Below are 27,575 nucleotides of genomic sequence, written 5' to 3' on the forward strand. Positions count from 1 at the left end.
ACTCTCTTCATTCATCAGCCCTTCAAAGTACTCTTTCCATCTGCTCAACACACTCTCCTCACTTGTGAGTATGTTTCCCTCACTATCCTTTATCACCCTTACCTGCTGCACATCTTTCCCAGCTCTGTCCCTCTGTCTAGCTAATTGGAACAGGTCCTTTTCTCCCTCTTTAGTGTCCAATCTCTCATACAACTCTACATATGCCTTATCCTTAGCCTTCACCATCTCTCTTACCATGCGTCTCATCTCCTTATACTCATGTCTATTTTTTTCATCTCTTTGACAATCCCACTTCTTCTTCGTCAGCCTCTTCCTCTGTATACCCTCCTGTACTTCCTCATTCCACCATCAGGTCTCCTTGTCCTCCTTCCTCTGTCCAGATATCACACCAAGCACCTTTCTAGCAGTCTCCCTTACTAGCTCTGCTGTAGTTACCCAGCTATTCGGTAACTCTTCACTGCCTCCCAGTGCCTGTCTTAACTCTTCCATGAACTCCACCTCACAATCACCCTTTTTTTAACTTCCACCATTTAATCATTGGCACTGCTTTCACACTCCTCCTCTTCTTGATCACCAACGTCATCCTATAGACCACCATTCTATGCTGCTTAACTACACTTTCCCCTGTCACCACTTTACAGTCTCCAATCTCTTTCAGACTGGCCTTCCTACATAGGATATAATCCACCTGTGTGCATCTTCCTCCACTCTTGTATGTCATCCTATGCTCCTCGTTCTTCTTAAAAATATGTATTCACCACAGCCATGTCCATCTTTTTCGCAAAATCCACAATCATCTGACCTTCTGCATTCCTCTCCTTAACACCATACCTACCCATCACTTCCTCATCCCCTCTGTTCACTTCACCAACATGCCCATTGAGGTCCGCTCCAATCACTAGTCTCTCACCCTTGGGTACACTCACCACCACTTCATCCAACTCACTCCAAAATTTTTCTTTCTTATCCATCGCACACCCAACTTGTGGAGCATATGCACTAACAACATTCATCATTACACCAAAACAAACCAAAACAAACCAAAGCCAAATATGAGGTTAAAAAAGCTATCCAGGTGAAGGATAGTAATAAATCTTTCTTTAATTGTGTTGGAAACCTCAGAAATAATACCCAGTACTGGAGAGAGCTAATAGTAAATGTCATCACATACCTGGACCTGGAGGACACAGCCAATCTACTGGTGAACAAATCTAGTTCAACCTTTGTCCCAGTCTTCCCTTCTAAATTCCCACATTATGGACCTGTATCTACACCCCCAAAAAAAAAATTCTCCACAGAAAAACTCCTCAAGGCACTATCCAAGACCAAAAGCATTACTTCTATGGGACTGGATAACATACCGGGCTGCGTACTGACCAGCCAGAAGCAGGAATTGTTGTAACTCCTACAGAGGCCATTTAATATCAGCCTCCAAACAGGCTTCATGCTGGATGAGTGGAGAACATTAGTCCACTAGTTGAATAAACCAGTAAGCAAAAAGTAACAGCGAACCATGGATCCCGGTCACTCCAACAACTTTAATACAACTTTAATACAACTGAAGTAATTGTTATTTTTTATTATTCTTACCATATCATACATTTTTGACATCTTTTTATTGTCCTTTCTATAGTACAAGGTTTTATGCTTACTGTCTCTTTTAGGAAATGAGAAATTGCCTACTTGATTATTTTCAATTATTATCTAATTATGTAATTAAATGTTTTTGAGGTATGTATATAAGGGATGAATTGTTAGGTATGTTTGTACTCTGATGAAGCCCCTGGTTAGAGGGTGAAAGTGCTTAGTATTTGGATTGTATCGTGATGTGTCTTCTTATTTGGTGATTTTTTAACATTAAAGCTGTTGGAGTGACCAGGATCCATGGTTCGCTGTTACTTTTTGCTGAGTGGAGAACATTAACAGTTATCCCCTTGCACAAAAGTCTTGTTTTACTGGGCCTGGGTACTTACAGACTCACAAGCTTGACAAACAACATCTATAAGGCCATGAAATAATCAATATCAAATTAATAAGTAAGAACCTGGGTAACCTACAAACTCAACCCAAGCCAGTTCTGATTCTTGTAGGGCAGATCCCCCCTACATAACTTGGCCAACTTCTTCAAGAAGGTTACTGAAACAATGGATGAGGGAAAATCAGCACACGCCGCATGTCTAGACTTCACAAATGTGTTCCAAGACCATCCCACTTGCAGATATTGTAGATAAACTCTCACAGCTAAATGTCAGTCACTCTACAACTCACAAACAGAGCTCAGGAAATTAGGCTGGGAGGCTCAACATCCTCCAAAAGACCTGTCACTGGAAGTGAACACCAAGGTTCAATCCTTGGGGCACTCCTATTTAGCGTTTACTTCTCAACGGTCAAATCAAATGTTAAGGGTTTATGGGTGAGCAAGTCTGCAAATCTAAACTTGGTGCCATCATCATCTCACCAGAGGACACCAAGATCCTTCAAGAAGGCCTTTCTCAAACAAATAGCTGATGTCAGAACCATGGACTAAAACTAAATGCCAAGAAATGTAAAAAAGTAGCATTTTTTATTTATTTATTTTATTTTACATTTATTGACCGGGCTAGTCTAACTGGATATATGTCCATTTTCAGTAGATTACAACTCATTCAACAAGTACATCACTAATATAACACACATATATTTAACAAACCATAATAGTGAAAACACTACAGACATTGATATTATCTACAAGATAAAATACTCTTTGTTAACAAGGAAATTAGACACAGTGCAGAGAAGTACTGAGACGCAGTAACTAGTAATAGAGAGGAGAAGTTAGTCAGGGTTAGTACAGGGGCATAACCAGTGTGTTGTAAGGTATAGCTTCAGTTTATGTTTGAAAGTTGATAATGAGGACAATGATGCAAGTTCACTGGGAAGTAGGTTCCAGTTTTTTCCAACAGTGTTAGAGAAGAGAGAGTCTCTGGCCAGGTTGTTGGATTTACTTATACAAACAAGTAGTTTATTTGAAGAGCGTAAAGTATTAAGATTTTTGTAGGGGGTTATGAGTGTAGAAAGTATTGGGAGTATTAGTAGGTTGGTAAAGGGTCTTATGTGCAATGGTACATTGGTAAATTTTAGCTGATTTTGAAGCTCAAGCCATCCTAGCTGCTTTAAATTGTAACAGTGGGTTCTAAAAGGATTGCCAGTGGCAAATCTGGCAATGTTATTGTAGGATGTTTCAAGTTTGTTGAGGTTATGTTTTGACAGATTAGTATAAATGGGTGAGGCCTAAAGAAGTATAGAGATTAGATGGGTGTGAGTCATAGTTGTTGATCCTATAGAGGGAGCCCAATTTTCTATTTATGGTTTTAATTGTGTTGTTAATGTGTCATAGTTAAGGTTGTTGTCTACTGTTATTCCAAGGAGTTTGGTAGTTGGATGTGGAGATATGGGAGTACCATTATTAGACATGACAGTGAAATCTACTGGGGAAGACTTCCAGGTAGGGTTGAAGAGCAAAAGATTTATTTTTGGGGGTTCAAGAGGAGGCAGCACTTTGTAAACCATTGTTCTACTGTATTAAACACCTTCTGGGTTAGGTACTGTAGTTCAGATGTAGAAGTGGCCGTGCATATTAATGTGGAATCATCAGCGTACTGAATACAGGTTGCTTGAGGAATTACAGAGTGAAGGTCGTTAATAAAAATAGAGAACAGAAGAGGTCCTAATATGGAGCCTTGAGGGACACCAAGGGTAATGGGGAGATGGGGAGATAGAATGTTGTCCTATAGCACAGCCTGTTGTCTATTATCTAAGTAGGATTGGAACCATTCTATAGCTAATGCATCTAGTGAAAGGGATTTGAGGATATTGATAAGTATCTGGTGGTTAACCATATTGAATGCTTTTGAGAGATCAATAAAGAGTGCAGAGGAAAGAATATTGTTGTTACGGTTTTTATTAATGCAGTCAGAAAAGGATAAGAGGGCAGTGGTAGTACTGTGGAATGGTCTGAATCCATGTTGACATTTAGAAAGTAAGTTATTTTGGATTAGGTGGTCTAGTAGCTGACTGTGGATGCATTTTTCCATTATTTTTGCCAGAGGAGAAAGTAAGGCAACAGGGCGGTAATTAGAAAATTCGTTAAGAGTTACCACGTTTATGCAGCGGCATAACGTGAGAGACTTTTCAGATAATTGGGATGTTGCCTTCGATTATGGTTCTGTTAATCAGGATGGAAATGGGATAAGCTTGCATGACCTCCCTAGTAACCAACACATGGACAGCAGCTCTCCTGAAAGCTGATCCTGTAGTCAGGGATCTAGGAACCCATGCAGACAATGCACTGTCCTTTGATCACTATAAATCCACTATTGTAAGGAATTGCATTTTCATAACTCAGCTTATATCTAAAGATATGATGTCCCAATCCAAGCATACAAACATTCCACTGTACTCATCTAGCATTAAGCTGATCATTGAGTATAATGTCTCTTTTGGTACAGACCTATCCAAAAACTTGTCATAGCTGGAAAGACTGCAACACTTTCTCACTAACAAAAAAAAAAAAAAAAAAATAAGGGACTAAAGACAAAGTTAACTAAAGTTGTAAATCATAGGCCAAGTAGCTGCTTCTCAGAAAGCATTTGAATTAACCCCTTTAAAAAAGTACCTGAATAAGCCACAGCAATTGTAGAATGAGGTTTAATATGCCCTTACAGGGATTTACCATGAAAAAAAAATAACAATAATAATAAAAGGAAATTAAAAGGGAAATCCATTTATAAATGGTCTGTTTGGATACTGGAATGCCTTACTTTTTTACACTCAAAGGAAATAAACAACTGGTCATGTTTTCTAATTATATTAGTCTTGCCTATATAAAATGTAAGTTGTCTGTATACATTTAGTAAGGGGGGTATGGAGAGGTGAAAAAGATTGTTCAAGAGTTGCAAGTGAACAGGTTTGAGATCAAATTTGATGGGTTACAAAAAGGAAAGACACCAAATTATCTGGATATTACAATAGAAGGGCAAGAAGATGGTAAACTTAAAACTAAAATATTTAGAAAAATGGGACAACCAAGCTTTATGTTGCATGGAACTAGTTGTCACCCCCCCCCCCCCCCCACACACACACACACACATACTATTTCTTCATTCCTTATGGGGAAATGGTCAGGGTTAAATGTAAACACATAGCAAACACATAGTTGATAGTTTTGAAAACATTAATGGGAAAAAAAATTGATAGAAGATGCAGCTTCACTTGCAATAGTGAAAATATTATATATAGTTTAAAATGTCCTTTGGATTATTTTATAATGGAGAGAGCAAGAGAAGTTTTGCTGTAAGATTAAAAGGGCACATAAGGGACATCAAGAAGCAAAGATGTCAGAGTCCTGTAGCTATGCACTTTAAGGAACACTATAATGGAGACCCACAGGGGTTACAGGCAACTGTTTTGGAACAAGTAAATACTACATTTAGTACTGATAAAAAAATTAAGGAACATTTAAGAAGGAAGGAAGCAATATTTATTTTAAAATATGATACAATGTTTCCAGGAGGTTTGAATAGGGAATTCTCTTGGAAGCACTTAATGTAAGAAAGTTAAAAAGAGTATTAAAAGTTAACCTTTTTAGTTGGCTTTTTTAGTGAATTCTTAATTGGATGATTATTTAATTGATCAAATGCATGTATTTAAGTGTACGCTTACCAACAGAAAGATGTACTCTGAAAAGGCTTTACTGAAAGCAGAGGCGCCAGAGAAGTGTTACTTGTTCTTAATGGTATAAGAGTTTGAAGTTTTGCTGTGAATTTTTATTGCAGAAGTTTTTTTTTTTTAATTTAATAAATTAGTCTGTGTACTAAACTGAGTGGATTCATCTGGCCTGGAACTTGTGGCGTGAGACTTTTAAGAATTGTTTGACTTCAAAATGTGAAGAAAAGGTAGAAAAGGCAGAAAAGACTGACAAATGTACCTAACAGAGATAGAAACCGTGCCAGGATTTAGTAATTCACACAAATATTTGAGAATAGACGATATCCCAGCTTGATAGGAATCAAGTCCCCTTTTTAACACCAAAAAGGAAATCTTTTCCATTTTGAAATATATGACTTTCTAGTTGCAGGTCATCTATCTTACAACTTATAGCACATTCTCTGAATAAAGGTGTCTAAAAGGAATTAAAAGTCTCTCATCCAAACAAGTGAGATTGAGTGTGATCAGATTTGGATGAATTAGATGGTCTTTCTGCTGTGTAAGCAAGTTCATCCTGTGAAGTAAAATGTAGTAATTGCCCCTGGCTAAAAAGAAAAAAAGGAACCAACAATGTCTTAGTCAAAAGGGGTTCACAAAAAAATTGTGCTTGCCCTATTGAATTTTCAGAACATTTTTAATGAGAGGAAATTGAGGAAAGGCATACACAAATTTTCCTTTCCAACAGAAGGTATTCATTTTCCAGGCTTCCTTGCAAGAAATCCTGGAGCTAAACATTTTGAGATGATCATTCAGACTGGAGGCAAAAAGATGCATCTCAGGGGTACCCCACTAGCAGACAATCTGAAGGAAAACCTCTCTGTTCAATATCCATTCATGAGGGTTTGGCCCTGCATCTGCTCAGAAAGTCTGACAAGCAGCTCTGTTCTGAAGGCATGCAAATTGCTTGGAGGAAAAGATTGTGATGAATAACAATGTCTCAAGCACACACTGTTAATCTGCACTACTGGTAGCATTTATTCTGCCCATTTGTTTATGTACTACATAACAGTGGTACTGTCTGTCAAAACCTGGAGAGTTCCTGGGGACCAAAGATAGAGGAGAGATTGTAGAGCAGGAATCAATGCATTCATTTATTTTGTTTATGTGCTCCCTTCTGTCCTATTCTTTTTTTTTTTTTACCAAAGTCCCTGTACCTCGAAAACCTTTTAACAATCCCCCCAGGTCATGTCTGATGCATTTGCAGAAACATTTCTCAGAGGTGGGGGGGAATAAGAAAAGGAAAACTTGTGTTTGCACTTAAAATGAATAATCCATCAAAACAGTTCTTTCTTCACGAATGGAAAGAGGAACTGGAAAGGACACAGGATGACAAGTGTTGTGTCCAGATGGCTTTTAGGTACCATTACATTTTCCTCACATGAAGTGTGGCAAATGGAAACATTTGTACAGTGGATGTCATGTATCCCAGTGCTTTGAGAAGCTCTCTTGCAGAGATCAGGGAATAGTTTGTCAGAGACAGAAAGCATTCTGTTAAAAAACTCGTCTGAACAAAGAAAGACCATCATAAGGCAAGTGTTAGGGAATATGAGGAAAGAAGACTAGTACATCCTAGGTTCTGAAACAGACTGACAGTGAACAGTAAATCTCAAACTATTTTCTGTAGAGAATCAGGAAGTCATCCAAATAAGGAGAAGTGTGGACACCTTGAAGTCTGCAGAATGCTATGGTCGGGGCTAAACATTTTGTGAATATTCTTGGAGTAAAGGAAAACCCAAAAGGAAAACACTAGATTTAAGGAAACAAGAAAAGTTTTGGGGGAAAAAAAGATTATGGAGTGCTAAAATCTTGAATTTTGGAACCCTCAAACTGTATGGTAGACAAATCTAGAACTGGCCTCCAGGAACCTTCTTTTCTTGAAACAAGGAAAAGGCTGCAGTAGAATCCATTCCCTTTTTGATGGAAAGAGACAGACTCTCTTACACCCTGAGAAAGATCCAAGACAACAGCAAGAGTCAGATGTTGTTGGGTTTGAAGGTGCTTGAAGAATTGTACGCAGAGTAGGATGAGGTCTCCACTAAAGCTGTACCATTTGTGGATGATTTGTAAAATCAGAGAGCTCACTATGATTGTTTTCCAGAAAGGGAGTATGACAGACAGTTTTTGTTGGGAAGTTTGGAGGAAGAAAGGCCAAGGTGGTTAAGGAGTAATCAGAAACTAGAACCTTGTCTGAAAAGAGTCCTTTGGATTCTTTAAAATCAAACTTGGGCTCGTCCTGCCACTTCTTTTTTAGATGTTTTGCCTTTCTGCTAAGCAGTATTTTCGGGAAAGAAAGGACCTGTTTTGGAGATGTAATTTTTTTGAAATTTCGGAACAGGGGAAAGAAAAAGTTACTTAAATCCTTGCAATATTTTATCCCTTTCCTCTAATTTTTTGAATATCTCAGCTGAAGAGGGACCAAAAATATAGTCCTTAGTCAGAGGAGCACCTAAAAGCTTAGCTCTGACATCCATAGGTAGTGACTGGAGTCGGAGCGAGGGAAACCTTCTAAGAACAGATCCAGTGACAGCTGCCCTGCAGGAAGCATCTGCAATGTTACGTGCATTCCTACTGGCATGACTTGCAACCTGAGAAGCAGAAGAAATCATGTTTTGAAATGCAGATCTACGGTCACTGTCAGGGGGTTTAAGAAAAGCTTGCACATACTGCCAAAACTGGACTACAGGTAATTAATCATAAGCATGGGAGCACCAAGGCATTTTCTGTGGTTCTAATAAAAAGGTAATGTGGTTCACTAGCAGTTTAGAAGATAAATACTTGGAAACAGACCTGCCCAGTTTGTCTGGCAGGAAGGATACAAACAGGTATTTAGACTGGCTGAATTCCTTTGCTATCTCTAGGTAATACCCAAGCTGCCCATGCACATGCTAAAGGTGCAATATTTTTTTCAGTCTTTGTTACATGGGTTAGGACAGAAGACTGGAAGGTGACAAGCCTGATTAAGTGCTAGTTCACAAACCACCTTGGGTATGAAAGAATGAGTTGCTGTAATCCTCAGTTTGTCTATATAAAGATAAGTATGCCTCTTTGAACTATACAGTTTGAAGCTCAGAAATCCTCCTGATGAAAACAATAAATAAGGTTTTCCAAAACAGTATCACTAAGGAGCTGGGTTTACAGCGAGCAACGATTAATTTCTCCAACATGAAACTAAAAGTCCTAATGCAGTGGGAATGATTTCCTCAGTGGTTTGAGATGTAAAATGTATATAAGGAATTGCCTTCCTCTAGGGTCAGCCAAGACAGGGGAGTCCATATGATGCAAACTGCAATAACCGACAGAAGTACTCTGACTGAACCAAAGGCTAGGCCATTCTGAGAGGGCTCTGCAACATACTTTAAGACCTCTGGTTTTGCAGCCATTGCCAGTAGGATGCACTTTGTGATCCAATTTGGATAGATAAGAAGGCATACCACTGAAAAATCCTCTCTCTCTTGCAGAATACACAGTGTGACAATGTGAGGTATCAGCTATGCCACCAGAAGTAGGGCAGTGGATGTGTAACATATGCCAGCACAGCTAGCTGGAATTTTGCAAAGAATTATATGTCATTTGTATATCAAACTGATTTGTACAGATGCTTGTGTTGAAAATGTATTTGTAAAGCTGCTTGTGTTAAAATGTACCAACAGTGTGCCCTGCTGGACAGAAACATAAATATACATGTATTAGTGTAACTGTTTAAATGTATATGTTTTAACAGAGGATACTGGAAGAGAAGAGGTTAATCTCAAACTCTGAAAATAGTTTGAAATTATTCCTGGCTTAGGCCATAAAGATTGTATCTTACAGTTCTCAATGTAGCCACAGAGCAGAAAGTATATACTAGAAAGCTTCCTGCATTGTCACTGGGGTGAACTAATTGGTACTTTGGAATGGTGGAGGTATGCAATTGTTGTATGACTTCCAGGAGCTGCAGCAGATCTTAGCAAGGCTCTGCCTGTGCATATTACTGACAAGTATGTGCTAAATCCTGATAGCTTCTAGCCAAGGGGGGAAGCATGGGAACCAGAAGTCAGATGACCAGATGTATGTGATGTCATTTTGTAATCCAGCACTAAAAATTATATTTTAATATTAGGTGAAACTGAAGTCTCACAGCACTCTGTTTTTGTAACCTGACAAAGAAGGATCTCTCACCTACTTCATCTTGCCTTGCCTAGTAAGTAACCAGGGAATAATATTTCTTTAGGTCAGTCAGGAAAATATAGTGAGATTAGTTGAGTATTGTTTTCTGTAACTACATGAACCTGTCCACCTCTGTTATTTTTAATATTTCCTGTGATTAAAACTGGTGTTTGTTGTACATAGTATTTTCATGTTCTTTTATTATTTATTATTAAATATACATAAACTTTTCACTGTGGCTGGTCCTTTAGAGAATATTTTAATCTCTGAGAGTACTTATACATATTCGGTGATGGCTTTGGCCACTTCTGAAAGCCTTATCACACTGGCCAAACACTACCATTTGTATTAATATTAATTTCACTCAGTATAATTGGGTACCCTGGCAAGAGCCTTAGAGTAGCTGGCTTTGGGGTGTCTGGTGGCAGTGTAACTACCTTACAGTCTGGGCAAAAGGGGGCACAACTGGTAAATCTTTCCCAGCCTTTCTCAGGTGTGTGTGTGTGTGTGTGTGTGTGTGTGTGTGTGTGTGTGTGCGCGCGTGTGCCAGCTACTTGGAGCAGGGACACAAAGCACTGGTTTCAGAGAGAGTGGTGGAGAAATTGGCTTGGGACACTCAAGCTGAGGTCTCAACTCTATAGCTGTGCCAATGGAAGTTTTATTGGGGACCTGGAGAGGAGAGAGAGAGAGAAACCCAGAACCCGGACTGAGTATGTTCCCCGTTTGCTCTTAAGGGAAATTCTGCTTGATGCAGAGAGCTGTATCCGAAAATACTGAGTGCATCCATTTTTGTTCCAAGTGAACGTCTCTCTCACTCTCCAGTGCCAGTGGTGAGGATTCAGGCTCCCTGATTACTGTCCCAGAGTAGGGAAGTCACACAAGGCACCGCCTCTGAGAAGTCATCCTTGAAGAGAATCATGCTGAGAACACTCAGACTGGCACATCTGGATTCAAACACCAGAAATTAGGGTGCTCTAGTGACTCTTCTTGGGATAGAAGAAAGTTTTGGGGAAGTCACATAGGTTTATCTTTAATTAAGTAGACTGGCAAGGAGAAGCAAGGCTATCTTGGTCACAGAAAGGGATAGTAAGAAGGGCTTGGCTTTGTCCTTTTTGTCTTTCTGTAGCACTTTGTGGATTAGGGAAATAGGAAGATGAAGATATGATCCCTCTTTCAGTGTACACTAGCGGTTCTCACTTGAGGCAAAGAAGTCTTCCACAGGGACTTCACATCTGCTCATAAAGCTTTGGAACACAGTGGAACATAGCTTCCATACAGACTGTTGGATCTGGAACTGCTTAGCTAGTCTACCACTTCACTCATACCTAACTGGATGCAGGATGTCTGAAAACGAGAGGCAATGTCCCAGGCAATCACTCCCAGTCTGTATAACTGGTAAGTACAGCTATCTACCTACTCAGGTGTCACATCACTGTGGTGCTGCCTGTCACTGCTTTCATAGTACTGGGATGTCAGCGTATTCTGAAAGTTAGTTTTCCATCAATTCTTTCAGTATGATGCATCTTGGTCATATAGGGGCTCCATATGCCAAATACTTTGAGGCAAGTAATATGGGCACCCATGCCAGATTCAAAGCGTCTTGGAACACGGCCCATATCCTGTTTGGAACTACAAATCGCACCCACTGATTTCTCAACAACTACTGGGGCCAACAGTTGACTTCATTCCTGATGTACAGAACTAAAGACACCGTTATGTTCAGTGGATGACTGTGCTGTACCCAAATGCTTTTTAGATGGCACCATATTTTCCACAGGTGCATCCTAGCCAGGGATTCCATCAGAACTGGAGGCTGACATATAACTCAATGCTTCCAAGAATATCCACTCTGATACAGATGCTTTCCCAAGTCCAAAAAGAACTGCCCCAACTGTAAGTCCTTTGGTCTCAGGCAAGACAACTTGCTCTGTTCTGTGTACAGCAAAGCTCACAAGAAGATCTTTATTTTCCCTGAGGTAAGGCTTGACATGCATTAAGTGAAAAGCCCCAGCTAGTCAGGCAACGTGATTAGAGTACTTCAGTGTACTGAAACAGCCTGAATCATGGCTTATTAAATGAATGTAGACACTGCAGTCACATTTTGTAGTTGAGTGAGTTAAATAACTATAACAAGGAACTTGCCCAGGGCATCAGATGACATAGCTACAGCACTGGGAGCACCTGACACTTATTCTAATTAAACAAGGAACTCAATAGTCAACTCCACATTCATTTCCATGAGCTGAACAACAGCATTAGACACAAATACTGTGCAGTGTCACTGATGTAATCAACTCCCATTCTAAGTTACTATGTCATTTGTGTTGAAAAACCCTGAAATAGGCAGATATCTACATTTTACATTTATGTACAATGAATATATTTACTTGGTTCTCATTTTAGCATTCTAACCAAAGTTGATGTGCGTGTGTGCGTGTGTGCATGTGTGTGTGTGTGTGTGTGTGTGTGTGTGTGTGCGCGTCTATGATTCTGAAATGTGAGAATGTCCTAGGGTTTACATTTCCATATACAGTGCATCTACAGACACAAATATAAACATATGTAAAAGCAAAATGTGGGCCATCAGATCACTGCATACATGCTAACAATAATTAACATCATAACATCACAATTCATTAAATGTTTGCTAAAAGGGAAAAACTCTTAAGGAAAAATAGCTAATTTATATCATATATAGAATAAATAAAAACATAAAAAACTGTATATTTAGTTGACTTGCAAGTGTACTAACATCTCTCAAGGTGAGTGAAATAATTTGCTTATTATTTTTTACTTTATTTTTCTTTTTATTTACTTTTGTTGACAGTGCTAGGCTCAGTAGGCATGGCCCGTTTTCACAGGACACCACCAGGGAGTGGGGTTATTGCCATATATAAATGCCTTCATAGCCATTCATTAGCATAATGTTAACTGCTGATTAAAGGGGGAGGAGCCATGTTGTTCCATACTCAGGGACCTCGAATGCCACAGTACCCCAGTCTGAGAGGAAATCCAGACTAGCCTGGGCATTGGATGATGGTTCCCTACTCCTGAGCATGCAAGTGGCAGAAGCATAACTCGCCTTCACAATGCCTGGATTGATGGCCCCTCTGGACAATCAGTTTCATTGTGGAAGATTTGACAATCAGCAGGTGCAAAGGAAAAAAAGGACTACAAAGAAATGATTTCCTTGCACATTGTCCTAGTCTCACCAACAACAACAGGAAGCTACGTTATGGGCTCAAGTGCAGACAGGCCTTCATGCTTGCAAAAGCCTTGTATCCTCCAAGAACGGTCTTTGCCTGTGACATCATGCCCCTGCAATGTCTACTGGTCTTCAATGGAGATGCTAGTGATAGAGCCACAAGTTCCATCCCCTTCCCCTCAAAGGACATGGGCAAGCTGAAGCCATTCATTCCATCAAGTTTTCTGGCACTTGAACTGCAACTTAAATCCTGATCATCAATAACCTTGATGCCCTACCAGTGTGTCTCAACTCTGGTCAACACAGTGCCACTTACAGCATATCTACTAGATTAATTTCTTTAGCAACCCAACACACACCTCCAATCCTAAAAAGAGTAGGTTCATAAAAAGCAGTAAGAGCATACCAGACAGTGAACTTCTGTGTGTTATTGCCTAGGAAGAGAGAGAGATCCTCCGTCATTTGATCCTGGCTCTTCTTGTTTGCAACCATCACCATGATGTAATCAGGCAGTTCTTCATCTAATTGGAAGAGGACAGAAGTTAAAACATTACTTCACAATAAAGACGCACTCTGGATAAAAACACAAGCTACTTCAAACACAATAAAGACACAATGGATAAAAACACAAGCTACTTCAAGCACAAACAAATATAAGTCAGCTACCATTCTGACTACTACTAGCTCTGTTAAACCAAAAATAAACAGTACAACAAAGACAGCAATGCAGAAAAACAGACGGATGTCTATATAAAGTGATGGAAACAGAAAGAAATGAGAAATAAAAATCACAATGCGTGTGCCTTTCAGGTAACCCTGCTCCCAAAACATGGAGTGAGTTGTGTGTTTGCAAACACATGACATATACAATCGAATTTTGAATTGTCTTCAATGTTATTATCAACTCAGCCTGTTGGTAACAAAATGATGAGCACAGTAGATTACAACTGCATCACCAACCTCAAACAACTCACAGAGAATGAATAACGGACTGCATTACTTGAATTTCCTCAAAAGAAAGTACAGTTGTGTACACTTACCATACATGTAGATGTTTGAGTGTATTCACTGTTGCAGTTATCACATTTGGGTTATCCCTGCCAGGGTAGCTCTCGGCAAGCCCGAATACCAGAGACTTAGTATTTCTGCGTCAGTTGCTGTCACTCCAGGACTGACGTCACGACGTCAGTAGTATAAAGTAAGGCAGCCAACGCCATTACATCAGTTTTTCTTGCCCTAACTTGTCATGGGCCCCCAAGTAGGAGCCATGTTCTGGTGGAAGAAACCCCACCAGTGAAAAATAAATACCAATAAGTCCCTTGTAAGGAAAGAGAATAAAGGGGGCTGGAGGGAGGGAAACCAGGACTGCAACAGTGAATATACTCGAACATCTACATTTATGGTAAGTGTACACAACTGTACTATGTTCTTCCTGTTTCACTGTTGCAGTCATCACATTTAGGTTGATTCCCAAAGCTGAGGAAAAGAGTGGAGGCAGTAAAGGAAACTAGGGGCTGGCTGGGGTGCCCTGCAAGACTCCAGAGGCAAACACTGTCCTGGAGTTTGAGAAGAGAGGCAGGTGGTAATGCTTGGTAAAAGTGTGAACAGATGTCCAGGTGGCAGCCTCCAGGATGTCCCTGGTGGGGACTCCTCTGAGGAAAGCTGCAGAGGTGGAGGCTGCTCTGGTGGAGTGTGCCCTGACCCCCTTGAGGGGGAGGCTTTCCATGTTGCTTGTAGCAGAAATGGATGCAATGGAGATGGTTAGTTTGGAGATGGCTTTGCCTTCTGCCCCTGTAGTAAAGCTAACCAGAAGTTGAGCCAACTTCCTGAAGGATTTAGTCGGATTTAGTCCTGTCCAGACAGAATCTGAGCTGTCTGTGCACATCTAGAGAGTGCAGAATCCTTTCCCCCTTGTTCTGGGGATTACGGAAAAAAGGTGGGCAAATGAATAGATTGGTTGAGAGCCACACTGAACACCACCTTGGGCATGAAGGATGGGTTAGGTCTGAGGGATACCCTGTCAGCATGGAAGATGATGAAGGGTTCCACAGCCATGAGTGCTTGCAGTTCAGAGACTCTTCTAGCTGAAGTGATGGCCAGAAGGAATGTTGTTTTCCAGGAGAGAAATGTTAGCTCTGCAGAAGAAGCTGGTTCAGAGGGGGGCAGGGTGAGCTTTTCCAATACAAAGTTAAGGTCCCAAGCTGGAGTTGGTGCCCTTCTGGGTGGCCTCAGGTTGATAGCCCCTCTTAGGAACTGTTTGATCAAAGGGTGTGAGAAAAGGGGCTGCTTAGTGGGAAAATGAGCAGAAATAGCAGAGGCATGAATTTTTATACAGGAGAAAGACAGGCCACTGTGTAGTAGGTCGGCTAAATAATCCAGGATGAGAGGGAAGGAGAGCTGTGCCGTATTGGCTCCCTTAGCCTGGATCCAGGTGCAAAACCTCTTCCATTTGTCAGCATAAGACTTTCTGTTACTAGGGCATCTGGCTTCACTGATAACATCTAGAACCTGTTTAGTGAGGTTGGCAGATTGGTTCAGAGTTAGGGAATAAGCCAAGCTGCCAAACTGAGTGTTTGCAATTGGGGATGCATGAATTCCCCTTCCCTCTTGGTCAGGAGGTTTGGAATCTGAGGAAGATGCCATGAGGGCAGTGGTGACAGGCTGCACAGCAAGGGGTACCAGTGCTGCTGGGGCCAGTCTAGAGCTATCAGAATAGTCCTTGGTTTTTCCTCCTTTATTTTGAGTCTGCGGTGGTGCAGCGGTAGCGTTGTTGCCTCACAGCAGGAGGTTCTCCCGTTCAGTTCTCAGCTGGAGTGTGGGGAGTGCCTTCTGTGTGGAGTCTGCATGTCCTCTCCGCGGTTGGGTGGGCATTCGAAAGACATGCATAAAGGGGCATGCCTTAGTTGAAGGTTGAATGTTGAATGTTGAGCTGGCACCTCGGCGTTCGTGAAAATCTACTGCCAATCATTAGCGGACCGGACTTCCGCTGTGGCGACCCCTAACTGGGAAAAAGCCGAAAGACAACAACAACAACCCTGGGGATGAGAGGTAGTGGAGGAAAGGCATAGACAGATAGATTGACCCACGGGAAGGACAGGGCATCCACTTTCCAAGCCATGCAGTGATGCTCCCTGGTGCAGAATTTGCTGAGCTGATGGTTGGTGTGGGAGGCAAAGAGGTCGGCCTCTGGGGTGCCCCATTTCTGAGTTATTAGGGTGAAGGTTCTTCTGTTGACCTGCCACTTGTGTGGGTCCAGAAGATTTCTGCTTAATTGGTCTGGCAGAGAGCTGAGAGAGCCTGTCAGGAATTGCGCTAATGGGTGTAGTTGCATGGCAGAGGCTGTGTGCCAAAGGGTCATGGCTAGCCTGCAAAGAGGGTAGGAGTGAGTCATTCCCTGCTTGTTGATGTACCATATTACAGTGGTGTTGTCTGTTTTGATCAAGAGAGCCCCTGGAGAAAGAAAGCGTTTGAAAGTTGTCAATGCATGCTGCACAGCCATCATCTCTTTTTGACTGATGTGCAGAGGGATTTGCTGTGGGCTCCATTGGCCTTGTATGCACCTGCCGCCCAGGTGTGCCCCCAAGCATAGTCTGATGCGTCTGTGGTGAGGGACTGGGCGGCAGGGGGAAAGGCAGTCCCCTGTTGTGGGAGCATGCTGCTGCACACCAAAGGAAATCTTTTCTGATGCAGGGAATTATAGGTAAAAGAATTTCAAGATCTTGAGAGTGTTGACACCAAAGGCTTTTTAGATACCACTGAAGTTTCCTCATATTCAGTCTGGCATATGGAATGAGTAGTATGCAAGATGCCATGAATCCCAGAGTTTGCAGGATTTTCCTTGCAGATAGCTGGGGCTTGGTGGCTAGTTGAGAGAAGAAGGCTGTTAGGAAAATGTGTTTCTCTGGTGTAAGGTATGCCATCTGGGATGCTGTGTCCAGGCTTGCTCCTAGGAAGATAATCTTTTGGGTGGGCACCTGTTTGGATTTCTTTTCATTGATTGTGTACCCTAGGGAGGTTAGAAGGGTCTTGACAAAGACCAGGTGCTTGAGCAGCTTTTCCTGGCTGTCTGCCTGAATCAGGCAGTCATCTAAGTATGGGTAAATCTGGATATTTGTCTGCAAAAGGCAAAGGCCGGAGCCAGACATTTTGTGAAAACTGTGGGAGCAGTGGATAAGCCAAAGTGAAGTGCACAGAACTGAAAATGCTGAGAGCCTGTCCTGAAACAGATGCATTTCCTGCATGATTCCCTTATAGGAATGTGGAGGTAGGCCTCTTTTAGATCTAGAGTGGCTAGCCAAGTGTCCTTGGACAGCATGGGGTAGCAGCTGCTGGAGGGTGAGCATTCTGAATTTTGAGATCACCAGGAAGGTGTTCAGAATGGATAGATCAAGGATAGGGTGCCAGGTGCCCTCTTTTCTGGGCACCAGGAAAAGTCTGGAGTAGAAACCTTTCTGTTCCTGTTCTGCAGGAACGTGCTCTACTACCGCCATAGAGAGCAGGGAAACGATTTGATTTTGAGCCTCTGCCCACTGGTTTGGTGGTAGATCTGGGAACCCTTTTGGGGTTGGAAGGGTGTGGAAGGAAAATCTGTATCCCTGAGACACTATGTTCAGAACCCACTGGTCATTGGTAATGGTGGTCCAGGTGCTTACGTGAAAGGAGAGTTTTCCTCCTAGGGGTAAGTGAAGGTGGGAAGAGGGACGGGGTGGGGGAGGTGAGTCATTGTGAGTTCTTACCATAAGGGGTGGCTTAGAACTCCCTGGTTTTGAAGTGGAGGTAGTCCACTGCTTAGATCTCTGCATTCCCTGTGGCTGCTGTCTAGGGGGTCTGGTTCCCCGGGATCTAGGCTGGACTGGTTTACTGGAAGCAGGAAAGGACCAGTGTTTAGTGGGACAATGCCTGCTGAACCTAGGTGGCTGGACTTTTAAGAAGTCCTTAACTATTTGCATAGATTTTGCTTTTTCTTCCATCTTTTTTAGGACCTCTTCTGCCTTAGTACCAAATAAGTTATCTTTGTTCAAGGGGGCATCCAACAATTTAGATTAGACATGGTCTGGCAAGGGCTGTTCCTTAAGCCATACATGCCTTCTAATGACAGCACCAGTGACTGCTGCCCTGCAAGAAGCTTCTAGGGCATCAAAACCACAGTGCAAGGTGTGTTTAGTTACTTGACTTGCAGAATGCATTAATGTTTGTAATTCTTCAGATTCTGCCCAAGCAGGAAAGGAAGACACCTTTTGTTTAAGGAGTTCCAGGGTATGTTGCTGAAATTTCAGCATATGGAACTGACAATTTAGTGCCCTGATAGCAAGAGTAGCTGAGGTGTATACTTTTTTACCCCATCTGTCCAGTGCTTGGGAATCCCTATCTGAGGGGGTGGGATTCTTAGCAGAGGTTGCTTTAATTCCTTTAGGCCCTTGAGAAATTACCTCAGGATCAGCAATAGGATTCTTAAAAAGAAATTTATGTGAGTCAGGGACAGTATAGTAGCTGTCTGGTTTTCTGGGTGCAGGAGGGAGGGTGTCAGGAGTCAAGCTGGATTCCAGAAAACCATCCTCCACAACATCCAGGACTGGGGGGAATGGCCAAGGGTCTGTGCTGTGTAAGATCTAGGAATTCCCCGAGTCTCTTTTTAGGCTGAGGGTAGTCTTGACTCTCTCATTGGAAATGCTCCCTTAAGGTATGCAGGGTTTCCCCAAAGGTAAAATCCTCTGGGGGAGAGGCTGAAGGAATTGAATCCTCAGCATCAGAATCCTCATAAGTAGAGAGGGGTTGCACGTCTTCATAGTCAGACACATCAGATTCATCTGACTCTTGTTCAAACAGAACTACAGGGGACAGATCTTTTCCTTTTGGAGGGGGTAATTTGGCTTTCCCTGATCAGCATGATAAGGTCTTCCTCCACTTTAAGCATTTGAGACTGAGGCAAGGAGGCAAGTGCTTGAGAGTGGGCCAGGTTTCTTGGGTGTGGTTCGTGCCCTGGGCCTTAGAAACTCAGTTGTGCTTGAAAGAACGGTAGTTGTGAAAGAAGACGTTGGTTTGTGTCAAGAATCGGCAGTGCGAAGGACTTCCTCAGAAGCCGGTGTCAGCTCAGCAGCTCCTGACCCATCCAAGGTAGAGAAGACTGCAGGATCTTTAGTCAAAGAAGAGTTTTGCAGCATACCAGACTGCGAAAGGGTCTCAGTAGCGGCCTGCGAATCCACAGAAGCGGGCATCAGGGACTGCAAAAGCGCCTCATTTAGGACCAGAGAACTGACGACTAGCTTAATGGAAGTGTCATCAGTAGGTTTGGACCTGTCCAGTCTGTCTCTGTCTTTATCTTTACGTTTTTTCAGAAGATCTGCTGTTGGATGGCTTACTGAAGCCATATTGGAGTTCGAGGACTGTAAGTAAAAATAACCGGCTACAATAAGGGCCCAATGATGGATAGTTCTGGCATTAAACAAAGCACAGAAGCAACAATGGGGGATGTCGTGGCCTGGGTCTAAACAAGTGACGCAGAAAGAATGGAAGTCTTGGTGTGGTATTTGCTTTCCACAGGCGAGACAATTATTAACATTTTCTGACATCGGTTAGTGCAAGAAAAAAGGATCCCCAATGGGGTATTTAACTTTAGAAGACTTCAACTTCAATTCAGTAGACGAAAACTCAGGTAGTAGCCGACCGGCACTCATGCGAACTGCTTCTGCTTCGGGCTCCACAGCAAGAAAGGCTGATGTAATGGCATCGGCTGCCTTACTTTATACTACTGACAACTTGACAACAGCCCTGGAGTGACAGCAACCGACACAGAAATACTAAGTCTCTGGTATTCGGGCCGGCCGAGGGCTACCCTGGCAGGGATAACCCAAATGTGATGACTGCAACAGTGAAACACGAAGAACATCCACAAACTTCATAAAATATCATAATGTGAATCTGACTGGCTTACATATACCCTCTTTAAGTTCTACAGAAAATGTCAAATGGAGATAGAGCGATATAGAAAACAGAAAAAGAAACTGGCAAAAATAAGAATTATTTTTTCATGGATATCAATGCCCCTTCCAATATATCTGGGAGGAGCCTGTGGCCATTTCCCTCTACCAAAACATAATCAACCCTGAAGCTACACAGCTATAACAGGGCAAAACATAGTATTCTTCCTCTTTTCTCTGTCTCAAATTCTTATCTGGCCATTTTAAGCATTTCCCCTCTTTAATGGGGAGTTTTCTGAAACAGGCTTCAGCCCTTACCTGACATCAGTATTGCATTCAAATGTTAACACTTTTCAAGCTCTAACATCTTCCTTAGCCAACTATTAATATTATTCACATAACTGTCTTTCGGCTTTTCCCAGTTAGGGGTTGCTACAGTGGAACTCCAGTCCGCTAATGACTGGCAGTAAATTTTTACGGTGTTGGGTTTCCAACCCCACTCCCAGCCTTCAAAGAAGGCACACCCACACACGCTCGCACCCACCTGCATGTCTTTAAATTCACTCGACCGCACTGAGGACATGCAGACTCCAAACAGAAGGCACTCCAGCTGAGAATCGAACGGGAGAACCTCTTGCTGTGAGGAGACAATGCTAACCGCTGCACCACTGGTTTTAAAACTGTATGTCATTTCCAATTCCTCCTCCTCCTTCTTCTCAAGTACACTTTATGAGAATCTCAGAAAAAAAAGTGAGACTAACTAGACTTAAGGGTAAAGAATGATTAGGTAACACACTGAAAAGGTTAACAGACTTACCAACAGTCAACAACACTAATTTTTCTGTTTTTTTGGTGAGGGATAGCAGAAGGCTCCATAATCCAGACCGCTCAATTACTGGAAAAGCATGACACTTCATGACATTCAGCATTTTTTTGTCAGTTTATTCATTCGCTGTAAACTGTATTTCCTTTTTGTCTGTTGTAGTTGTATTTACTGCTTGTAAAGCTGTTAGTTTCTTTTATTTAGTGCTCTGACCTTGATTTAGAATGTGCTTTAAAATTTTGCTTATACAAAGGCTGTGTGAATATTACTGTTGTCTGACTGCATTTGATTTTGGATTTGATTTATTCATTAAAGGTTTGGATGCTTCTATTGTTTCTCTTTTTATTTTATTTTTCTTCATATTACAGATGTATTCAAATTTTTATTTTACCTCAGTGTTTTTTTCTTGGAGTTTTAAACGTACTTGGCTATGGTCAGACAAAAAATAATTCCTTCTCCATTCACTGAATGAAAGGGAATCCAATCTAGCTAATTAGTGGGAGGAGCAGAGAAATAGGATTTCTTATTTAGCTGCAAGTATATAGCGGAAGTGCCACTGTTTTCTGACTGCATTTGATTTTTCCCACTCACTCACTCACTCACTCACTCACTCACTCACTCACTCACTCACTCACTCACTCACTCACTCACTCACTATTGTGCTTTTAAACTTGGTGGCTTTTTTGCTGCCTGCCCCTACTATAAATCTGATTTTGGACGCTTCTCACTGAATCATCTCATCTGCTCATTCTACTGGGTACTGATAGATCAAATGGAAGGGCACTCTCTTTAGACATTCAAATCTGAGCTATCTTCTGTTTCTTACCTTCCCACTCTATAGTACACAGTGCAGATTTCAGAATAGTTATCCTTTTTTCCCCCACCTTACTTTTAAAATCTGCAACATCTATGATGAGGCTACCAATCACTCATGAGCAGGGGGTGTCCTGTGGCAATGTATCAGTTGTCTCAAGTTTAATGACAACCACCTAATTCTTAAACTGATATGGTATGTCAAATGTAGTAACATCAATGTCACCAGAGGCAAGGCTCTCACATACAAACACTTACAGTACCAAACAAGCTGTCAGAAAAACATAGACACACACAGTACACCCACCACAAATATTATGGACCGCACATATAGCACATGTGGGTCTGAAGCTTTTGAATGTAATCTTCCTAAATCCCAAAGGTCTCCCAGAAGCTTCACTTACAAGAAGTATCTTCAGCAACCTCAAAAGCACTCTACCAAAGCAATACTCACCATAATGCATACAGCAATAACTCACACTGTCTCAACTTCTAAGCCCATTAAGTAAACCACCACACAGTTCAATATTCTGATCACTAGAGATGCCATTGTGAGACACACGGATGTCCTGCTCACTAGGCTGAGTAAGGAAAGAGTCACAGTCAACTGCTTGTCAGGAGTCAGGATCAGGCAGATTGTGCACACACCCCGAAAGTGAACCACAAGTAACAGTATGACTTAAGTCATAGTCCATGTGAATGTAAATAACCACAGACATACCTCCCAGAACTATATGGAGGGAGACATTATGGTGCTCCCAGGCTGGTATCTGCATAGCATTAAGCAGCATTCTACATTTTTCCAAGGATGATGTCACAATAGGAACAAAAGATACTAGACTTTAATAATTGGTTTAGTTTTTGGTGTCATTTGAAGGGTGTACAATATCTTTCAACCTAGGAGGATATGGTTGACAAACTACACTGCTTTGCCTGAAATTGTCTATATCTGCCCCCTGTAATTTTTCAAATATTGGATAAAACCTTATCCAAATCCACAGTGCTTTTTTCAAGGACTGCCAACCTGATACACTTTCTGAAATAGCAAAACCAACCCACGAAAATGTAAAGGTGTTACTGCTCAATGCCAGGAGTCTAAACAAGAAACTCCACTACCTGCAAGCTCTCCTCATTCTGGAGTATATGTAAAATTTAAAGTTGCACTACACTATCCAGGTAGTCTGTACATTTACTCAATGAAAACACCGAGATCAGTTCTGCTGTTATGACATTTTACTCTGCATAAGTAGTAGACATCTAGTTTAACAATAAAAGATATACACAAATAACAAAAGCATATTTAAGTTAACATCATCAGATCTGTAAGGAGAGGAAAATCAAAGTCTCTGATACAAAAGAAAAAGTCCAAATCTTTATAGTGTCTTTTCTGCCTGTATCAGCAGTTTAGAGAATTTGCCATAATAAAAACTCTTTCTTTTGAAGCTGGTCTGCTGACAGTTTGTCTTCCATATTTTAAACATTCTGTTCCTAAAGGATAACTCCTTGGCCTTGCTCTTATCTTGCACGTCCTGTTGACGAGACACAGCTGCATACAAGAGTTCATCTTGACCTGCTTGTAGATAATAAATTTCACAAACTGCATAGTTTATAAAAGATAAAATATTTTATTTCGGACTCCTAATAACAATGAATGCCAAGCTAAATAAAAAATAAAAAATAAATAAATATATGTTTTTGCCAAGTGCACTTTACAAACTGAAAAGCAGAATATTTATTTTACATTTTCAGAATACAATCCACTGAAATCCATTTTTAGCCTGTTCGTTACTCTCACAATTCCCTCTTTCATTAAAAAGTGGAAAATGACTGTCCATTTTTGACTTCAGTTTTACACATTGAAACCTTTTCCAATTTACCTAGGTTAACCATCATGATTTGTTGGATTCTATACATTTTCTGCAAATGGCAACTTAGATAGCATCCAGATAGTTAATATGACTATAATGCCTAACACTACTAATACAGGATGTATCAACCAACTTAACAGGCTTTTCTTGATTTTGACCAACCATTAAAGATATCCCACCAACTGTGAGCAGTATCTTTTTTGTTTTTTTTTCAGCCAAGCTAAGTAATTTATCTTTTGCAATGATGCTTAATGCTTCATAATACAGAATACTTTTATTTTTTTCCAAGTACTGTCTGAGAATCTTAGTATTGTTCATTGTGTTTTTTAAATTATCCAAAGATACAGATATATTGGAAAGTATTATTAAGTCATAATTCCAATTCTTGGAAGTATTTACTTCTATGGTTTTAGTAAACACACAGCTCTGATCATTCCATTTAAGGAAATCAACACATGATAAACATCCTACATAAGGTAATTTTATATTATGACCTACATCTTGATTTGCCACCAGACAAATATGCTGAGGAGCCACTTCTATAAACATTTGAAAAGAAGAAGGCATAATGGTCCATTTGCATAAATTAACAGAATGCTGCAGTAAGCATGGTTCATAGACAAGCGAATCCTATCCATAAATTAATCCATTTTGAGTCTTTGTACAATACTCAATTTTATGTGTTTTTCCTCTCATATCTATATGATTACCTTCAAATTGTGGCAACCAATACTCATAGGTTCATAGGTTCATAGGTTAGTACTAAGCTAACTGCCCTTGCAAGCCATTTTAAGCTTAGCCAATTATCCCTTGTGAGACTCAAACCCTGCACCTTGTGTTTGTAAGGCAAACACTGTAACCATTAGGCCACCCTCATACCCTTCTGGTACAAGAAATATTATAGGTAATACCGTAAATTGACAAATAACAGTGGCATCAGTAAAGTACAGTTGTGTACACTTAACATAAATGTAGATGTTCGATTGTATTCACTGTTGCAGTCATTACATTTGGGTTATCAGCCTGCAGGTAGCCCTCAGCCAGCCTGAATACCAGAGTATTGGATTCCTGCGTCGGATGCTCTCTCTTCTTCCATGACGTCAGGTCGTCAGGGGTATAAAACATGCAGCTGATGCCATTACATCAGTTTTTCTTGCCCCAGATGTCAGATGCCCCCACAAAGGGAAGCAATTACATGTTATGTTACACCTCCATCAAAAAGCAAATACACCAGAAAGCTTAAAAGAAGAAGCAAAGGTAGAGCCAAGAGAAGTTAGGGGGCTGGAGGGAGGGTAACCAGGACTGCAACAGTGAATACTCTCGAACATCTACATTTATGGTAAGTGTACACAACTGTACTATGTTCTTCGTGTTTCACTGCTGCAGTCATTACATTTGGGTTGATTCCCAAAGCTAAGGAAGGGAGGAGGAAGTTAAAGAGCATTAGGGCCAGCTATTAAGCCCTGCAAAACTGCAGTGGCAAAACCAGCTCTGGATTTAGAAAAATAGGCATGTGGTAATGCTTGGTGAAGGTATGTACAGAGCTCCAGGTAGCAGCTTCTAGGATGTCCCTGGTAGGGACTCCTCTGAGAAAGGCTGTAGAGGTAGATGCAGATCTGGTGGAATGTGATCTTATCCCCTTGTGGGGTAGCTTTTCCATGGTGCTTCTAGCAGAAATGAATGCAATGGCCTATCCATTTAGAAATTGTTTGCTTTGAAATGGCCTTCCCCTCTGCCCCTGCAGCAAAGCCAACTAGCAGCTGTTCAGATTTTCTGAGGGGCTTAGTCCTGTCCAAATAAAATCTAAGTTGTCTGTGCACGTCCAAAGAGTGCAGAATTTGTTCGCCTTTGTTTTGTGGATTCAGGAAAAAGGTAGGCAAATGAATGGACTGATTAAGGGCCACACTAGACACCACCTTGGGCATAAAAGAAGGATTGGTCCTGAGGGAAACCCTGTCAGTATGGAAGATAATGAAGGGCTCCACTGCCATGAGGGCCTGTAAGTCAGACACTCTTCTTGCTGAAGTGATGGCTAGAAGAAAGGCTGTTTTCCAAGAAAGGAATTTCAACTCTGCAGTTGCAGCTGGTTCAAATGGAGGGAGAATGAGCTTTTCCAATACAAAGTTAAGGTCCCAGGCTGGAGTAGGAGCTTGCCTGGGGCGGTCTTAAATTTTTAGCTCTTCTGAGGAATTGCTTTAACAGGGGGTGAGAGAAGAGGGGTGGTTCAGTATTATAATGTGCTGAAACTGCAGAGGCATGAATTTTAATTGATGAGAAGGATAAGCCCTTCTGGAGCATTTCTGTTAAATACTGAAGAATATGAGGTAAGCTGGGCACCGTAGTGCCCATACCCTGGGTCTGGCTCCAGGAACAGTATCTTTTCCACTTTTCAGCATAGGATTTTCTAGTACTAAAGTCTCCTTGCTTCCAGAATGACATCCAGCACCTGCTTACTGAGGGATGCTATTGGAGAGCTCAAGGAATTAGCCAGGTTGCAAGGTTCAGAGTTTGAAGCTGAGGGTGCAGAATCTGGCCCGCCTGCTGGACAGCAGGGAAGGTGTCTGAGGTAGGTGCCATAGATGCTGGACAGCAGGGAAGGTGTCTGAGGTAGGTGCCATAGATCCAGCAGTACCATGCTGCGCAAGAGGGAGTACCAGTGCTGGTGGGGCCAGTCTGGTGCAATAAGTATTGTCCTTGGTTTGTCCTGTTTGATCTTTAGCAGAACCTTCGAGAAGAGAGGCAGAGGGGGAAAGGCATAAACAGAGAGGCTTTTCCAGGTAAAGGACAGAGCATCCACTTTCTAAGCTTGACTGTGGGGGAGTCCTTGTGCAGAATTTGTCCAATTGGTAGTTCTGGGGGGAGGTAAACAAGTCTATCTCTGGAGTACCCTAATTGTTCCTCAAGAGGTTGAATATGTTTGGTTCCAGTTGCCATTAGTGTGGGTCCATGAGATTTCTGTTTAGGTCATCTGCCAGTGAATTTAGCTTGCCTGGCAGGAATTGAGCTTGTAGGTGCACTTGGTAACTCAAGGTTGTGTTCCACAGAGCCATGGCTAGTCTGCAGAGAGGGGACGAGTGGGTTCCCCCCTGCTTGTTTATGTACCACATAACTGTGGTGTTGTCTCTGTCTTTACCAATAATTGTCCTGGAAGGATGTGGTCTTTGAAGGCTGTCAGGGAATTCTGTACAGCTAACATTTCTTTTTGGCTGATATGCAGGTGCATCTGACTCGGGATCCATTTGCCCTGAATGCACTGCCCTGCCAAGTGAGCCTCCCATGGATAGTCTGATGCATCTGCTGTTAAGGTTTGGGCGGCAGGAGGTAGATTGAAAGGGAGTCCCTTGTTGTGGTGGCAGGCCTCAGCCCACCAAAGGAACTCTGTCTTTATACAAGGAATGATAGGAATCATTGATTCCAGGTCCTGAGAATGTTGACACCATATACTTTTTAGATACCATTGTAGTTTCCTCATATGCAGTCTTGCATATGGAATTAGTACAATGCAAAAGGCCACGAACCCCAGGGCTTGCAAAATTTTCCTTGCAGATAGCTGGGTCTTTGTGGCCAGTAGTTTGAAGTAGGTTGTCAAATAAACTTGTTTCTCTGGCGTGAGGTAAGCCATCTGGGAAGTTGTATTCAATTTTGCTCTCAGGAATACAATTTGTTGGCAGGGTACTAGATGAGATTTCTTTTCGTTTATAGTGTACCCCAGCGAGGTTAGAAGTTTCTTTATGAATGCCAGATGTTTTAATAGCATTTCCTGGCTTTCTGCCTGAATCAGACAATCGTCCAGGTATATGTATATTTGAATATTTCTCTGCCTGCAAAATGCAATGGCTGGAGCTAGACACATTTTGTTTACCCTGGGTGCAGTAGATAAGCCAAAGGGAAGTGCAGAGGATTGACAGTGCATGGAGCCTGCCCTCAAGTGTAGGTATTTCCTGCAAGATTCCCTTATTAGAATGTGCAGGCAAGCTTCCTTTAGGTCTAAGGTTGCCAACCAGGCATCTTTGCCTAGCTTAGGAAGCAGCTGTTGAAGTGTTAGCATTTTGAATTCT

The 27,575-nt window shown here is 41.6% G+C and overlaps 1 protein-coding gene across 2 annotated transcripts in view; it reads right to left on the bottom strand.

The window, feature by feature from the left end:
- ZC3H14 (zinc finger CCCH-type containing 14) overlaps positions 1-27,575 on the bottom strand; it is a 1,193,127-nt gene that overhangs the window by 958,952 nt on the left and 206,600 nt on the right. The window contains exon 3 of one of the 2 annotated variants that reach the window (XM_044073898.1): positions 13,503-13,617. In XM_044073898.1, coding sequence (XP_043929833.1) covers positions 13,503-13,617 — 115 coding nt within the window. Of the gene's footprint in view, positions 1-13,502; positions 13,618-27,575 lie in introns of those variants that run through there. The other variant, XM_044073899.1, reaches the window with a different exon arrangement.

Source organism: Protopterus annectens, chromosome 6.part0 (genome assembly GCF_019279795.1).
Source record: "Protopterus annectens isolate FY-2018-M chromosome 6.part0, PAN1.0, whole genome shotgun sequence".
In the NCBI taxonomy this organism is placed as follows: Eukaryota; Metazoa; Chordata; order Ceratodontiformes; family Protopteridae; genus Protopterus; species Protopterus annectens.